The sequence below is a fragment of the Myotis brandtii genome, unplaced genomic scaffold, assembly GCF_000412655.1.
Source record: "Myotis brandtii unplaced genomic scaffold, ASM41265v1 scaffold358, whole genome shotgun sequence".
Lineage (NCBI taxonomy): Eukaryota > Metazoa > Chordata > Mammalia > Chiroptera > Vespertilionidae > Myotis > Myotis brandtii.
Window position 1 is genome coordinate 2,551,545 of NW_005363772.1, and position 4,771 is coordinate 2,556,315.

The window sequence follows — 4,771 nt, forward strand, 5'->3', positions numbered from 1 at the left end:
AACTCATTTTTTTGGTTGATTTTTCTTTGTTAAATGGCATTTAAATATATAAAATAAATATCAAAAATATAAATCTTTGTTTTACTATGGTTGCAAATATCAAAAAATTTCTATATGTGACACGGCACCAGAGTTAAGTTAGGGTTTTTCAAAATGCTGACACGCCGAGCTCAAAAGGTTCGCCATCACGGTGCTGTCCTCTCCTCTGTTTTTACTCTTTTTACTTATGCTCTCCCCTCTGTCTGAAGTATATTTTAAAAAAAATTTCTATATGTGACACAGCACCAAGAGTTAAGTTAGGGTTTTTCAAAATGCTGACACGCTGAGCTCAAAAGGTTCACCATCACTGCCCTAGTGCCTGGCTCTGAGATGCACTGCATTTAACAGATAAGTGAGGGGATACATCTGTCCCCCTCAGGGGGGACATCCTTTCTGGGGGACCACTCCACTGAGGCTCGCTTGTCATTCCCAAGCAGCCACTCTCCAGCGTCCCGCAGCGGCCTGGGGAGGGTGTGCACCAGGTTCCAGGGCAGCACTGCTGCTCGCTCCGGAGATGATTCAAGAAAGGAAGCAACAAAGCACTTACCATAGGAGCATCTCTGTGCTCGTCCACCTCCCTCTGCACTGCCCTGCTGAGGGGGAGCTCAAGCTGAAGCTTGCTGAACAGCTAAGCACTTTTCATCAGCAACGGGGGAAGGGACTAGCTAAAGTATGTTTCCCTTTGCAGGGCAGAGAGCTAAGCTCTCACGAATACTGTTATAAAATAAGCACCTGAACTTCAATTCCTGAAAATGTTGATCAGTGGAGAACATTTTGGAGTTTCACTTATTATTTACCTGTGAGCCTGCCTTGATCAGTCTTTGGACACAAAGTCCCAGCGGCAAAGCTCAGCGAAGGGCAGCAGGGCAGGTCTGAGGCTCCTTGCTCTGACCCCCGACGGGGGCCCACAGAAAGGGAAACGGTGCATTCTCTCTGCAGAGAAGAAATGCGTTTAACCTTCCACTCCACTTGGGCTCCCGCTGGGCAGCAAGCACATCCCAGTTATTGTACTACGGTCTTCATTATCCATTCATAACTGTTATGTTTTTGAGTATCTCCTGGTTCCTCTTCTGGATGTTATCACTTTACCAACCTGGTTAAAACACAGATTGCAGGACTGTGAGTGCAAAGTGCCTAGTTCAGACAGGCCTTTGCTTTCCATGAAAAGTTTCCCTTCCCTTGCTATTATTTTAAGTTTAATTTAGTTTAATTCCTTCTTTCCTTTAACTTCCTCCAATAAAGTTTCTTCTAGCTCTACTCACTCTCTTCAATGTTTTCTTATTAAACCTTTTGTCTCTAGACATTGCTCTAAATTAACCTAAATTTGGTTCTTAAAGCATAATGCTAGCAGCAGCAGCAGCAGCAGCATCTTCTGGGAATTTGTGTAATGCTAGCAGCAGCAGCAGCAGCAGCAGCATCTTCTGGGAATTTGTTGGTAATGGAAACTCGCAGCCCCTCCCGATGGCCTCCTCAGATCCACTGAATCATAAACTCTGGGGGTGGAGTCCAGCAACCTGGTTTAACCAGCCACCAAGGCAGTTCTAGGGGTACATTCAAGCTTAACAGCCAGAAGCCTAAATCATTGCCTTTCTGTTCAGCTCCATGGCTGGTAGCAGCCAGAGACTTTTCTTTCTGTGTGTTAGTCTCTTTCGTAATTACCAATCCTTTTGTTTAGTATCATTATTAATTGTTTCATACCTGAGAGCCCAAATCTCCATCCAAACGGGAAACAATGGTAACTCTTTTACCCTTACATGATTTATAATTAGGATCTACAAGTCTCTTTTGTACAGGTATTTTTTGTCCACTCCCAATGATTATACCTGATTTATGGAAAATTCAGGCAACTCAGTTTGTTTTCATTTAGATTACCAGGTGGTTCCTTTTCACGGTCATTGTATAACAAACCCACTCACGAACCTGCAAACCTGGCTCTGTGTTTTGTTTTTAATGGGTAAACGGAAAACCTCCCATCACGGGAAACTACAGGTAGCACTGGGGGGAAAAATTGGTTTTTACAGCACTGGTTTCCCAACACCTTGAAAAGCATCAAGCAATTCAATTATCCTAAAATTGTCATCCAATTGGTTTCTCTGTGGGAGAGCTAGTATACTTGTCATGAAGACTAGGAAATTATCTGCTTTCTGGAATATGTGAATCCTTTCCTATTTTTGCTGAATCTCTGAAGGAATATTTCGGGGCTAGGGGCAAGGGGAGAAGAGGTAAAATGGGAGCTGAAAAAAAATGTTTTTCATTTCAAATGACCCCCCAAAATCACTAATGTGTTAAATACACTTTGAGATGATCCTTTAGTAAATTTTAATACCTAGGCACTTCAAATAATTGAATGGTTCAGGTATTTATTAATTTCCCTCCCACCATTCCTCAAATGTTTATGCAAATTAATTTTTAATCAACAAAACTGGTAGAGCACAGCCAACCAGTTGGGCATCGACCTATGAACCAGGAGGTCACAGTTTGGTTCCCAGTCAGGGCACATGACCATGTTTCTGGCTTGGTCCCCAGTGGGCAACATGCAGTAGGCAACCGATCAATTATTCTCTTTCATCATTGATGTTTCTATCTCCTTCTCTCTTCCTCTCTGAAATCAATAAAAATATAAAACAACAACAATATCTAAAAAAAAACAAAAACCCACACAACAAAACTGGTAGACATTCATGATTTTACAACAAATTTATATTAATGTGTAACATTTTGGAAAAAAATGTCATTCTCATGCCATTCATTGTGAGGCATGGTGGGAAGGAGGGGGAGGGAAGCAAGTCATTCATTTAAATTGTAGTGAAAGCATTTAGTATTTATTAGTGTATAGAAGTCTTGTTCTCCAGGGAGTATTTCACAGCTACTATTCATTCAAACTGATTCCCTGGAAGGGAAGGAAAGGGAGCCCAGTGAGCCAAAGCCAATGAGTTGAGTCATTGTTCAACTCCATTCCAAAGGACTACTCACTTTCAACCTTAGGTTGAGGTTAACATTCTCTGGCTAAGGATATTCTCTGTGGCCTAGTCCCATTGGTAACAGCTCAGACATCACTTGTCTGGTCTTTCTGATCACCTCCACCTACAAGACCCTGGGAAGCATCCATGGAACAAAAAACCTTCCTGAGGAATGAGGGCCTTCCAAGGTAAAGCATATATTTCTAGAGTTACATTTTCAGATTTCTTCTGAGATCCCCATAGTACCTACAATGGCCAGGTACCTTATTTTCAATTCTCCAAGATCTTAAATTTGGTGGTGGTGATGATAGGGGTCCTTTTTATTTATCTTCATTGATTTCTATCTTTTGTACTCCCTTCATCTTCAATGGCATTTTGATCTCATTTGTCTCAAGCCTTTTTTTTTTTTTTAATCCTAGCTGATCAAGTTTCTTCTGGTGTCTCTTGCTCTACCAACCAGTTTGGAGAAATTATTTAAACACTGTCTACTTGAACACTCATTCCACCCCTTAACTTTTCTTGAGTCTTCCATAGTAATCTCAGTCTCTGATCATCTCTACACCTAAGCTACCAAAAATTTTGGGAAATATTACAAAACCATGTCAAATACTAACTGCACCCCCACCCCCCATCAGTCCTTTCAAATCCTTCAATGGACTATATAGCTTCATACAGGAAGTTATTGGTTTATCCTCCTGGAATGTCCCATCATAATCCCAGCTCTCTTATTCTATGTAGGTGACCTTGTCACTTCCTGCCATTACACCCTTTTTCACCTCTCCCTCCAAATTTTCTTTGTGCTTCCACTTTTTTCTTTCTTCCTTATTGCTTCAGAGGGAGCTTTGCCCTTTCCATATTCAACTTTTAGTCATACCTTCAACCTCTTCTCTATTCCTTTTCCTGGTGTTTGCTCAGCTTTCTGTCTCTGTATTTTCTCATCTCTATGCTTTTGTTAGGCCTACAAATATTCAATTCTCGCTTGAAAATCAACAAACAAGCAAGCAAACAAAAGTCAACTTCCCTTGGTTTTTCAACCTCTTCAGATTATTATCTTTGCCGGAAGACAACTGAGGCCCAGCAGATGGTAGAAAAGCAAGAAGTGGAAGCTACTCTCTCAGCCAAGTCCAAGGACTCTGAGTAAATCAGCAAAAGAAACTCTCATTTAGCAGAAACTCACTTGTTGCTGTTTTGCATTGCCATTGTTTTATTATTATTACTAGTTTTAAAAATGTTATGTTTAAGTTTTAAAATGTTTTGGGTTTTGCACTGGCATTGTCTTGTTATTGTTTTAATAGCCAGAGTTTTGTTCTTGATGCTTGAAAATTTTCATTATAGTAGCTTAAAAAAAAAAAGAGGTGAGATGTGAGGAGCTGGTATAGGGTTAAGCCTCAGACTGACCTGTTGGCAAAAAAAAGTCTTCTTCCGAGTCTTAAACAACCCAATCCCAGAGGTGGCCGCTGATTTACATGCGCTATCATTTAAAAAATAAAAAAGGGGGAATCTGCTGGAAGCTGGTCCATCCTTGCTGCTTGACACAGTTGCTGCAGGGAAGAAACATCTGCACAGCATATGTTTCAAGGGACCTGGCGTATATGGCATACTGTTCTTAATATGTTTGCTCACCTTCTTGGCACTATGTGTTTTAACCAAGGTTACCTCTCCGAGAAAGGTTGTTTCCCCAGGTAGGGATTTTTCCCTGAAGTTAGGGAGGGAATAAAACCCCTTAACTAAGTGCCAGGCGGGTAGTTAATCACTTTAACTATGAACAATCA

General features: G+C 41.0%; 1 protein-coding gene across 1 annotated transcript in view; it reads left to right on the top strand.

The window, feature by feature from the left end:
* The first annotated feature begins 1,380 nt into the window (after positions 1-1,380).
* Positions 1,381-4,771, top strand: part of LOC102255305 (THO complex subunit 2-like) — an 18,692-nt gene continuing 15,301 nt past the window's right edge. Inside the window, 2 exon segments of the mRNA XM_014544235.1 lie at positions 1,381-1,474; positions 3,956-4,136. Coding sequence (XP_014399721.1) covers positions 1,381-1,474; positions 3,956-4,136 — 275 coding nt within the window.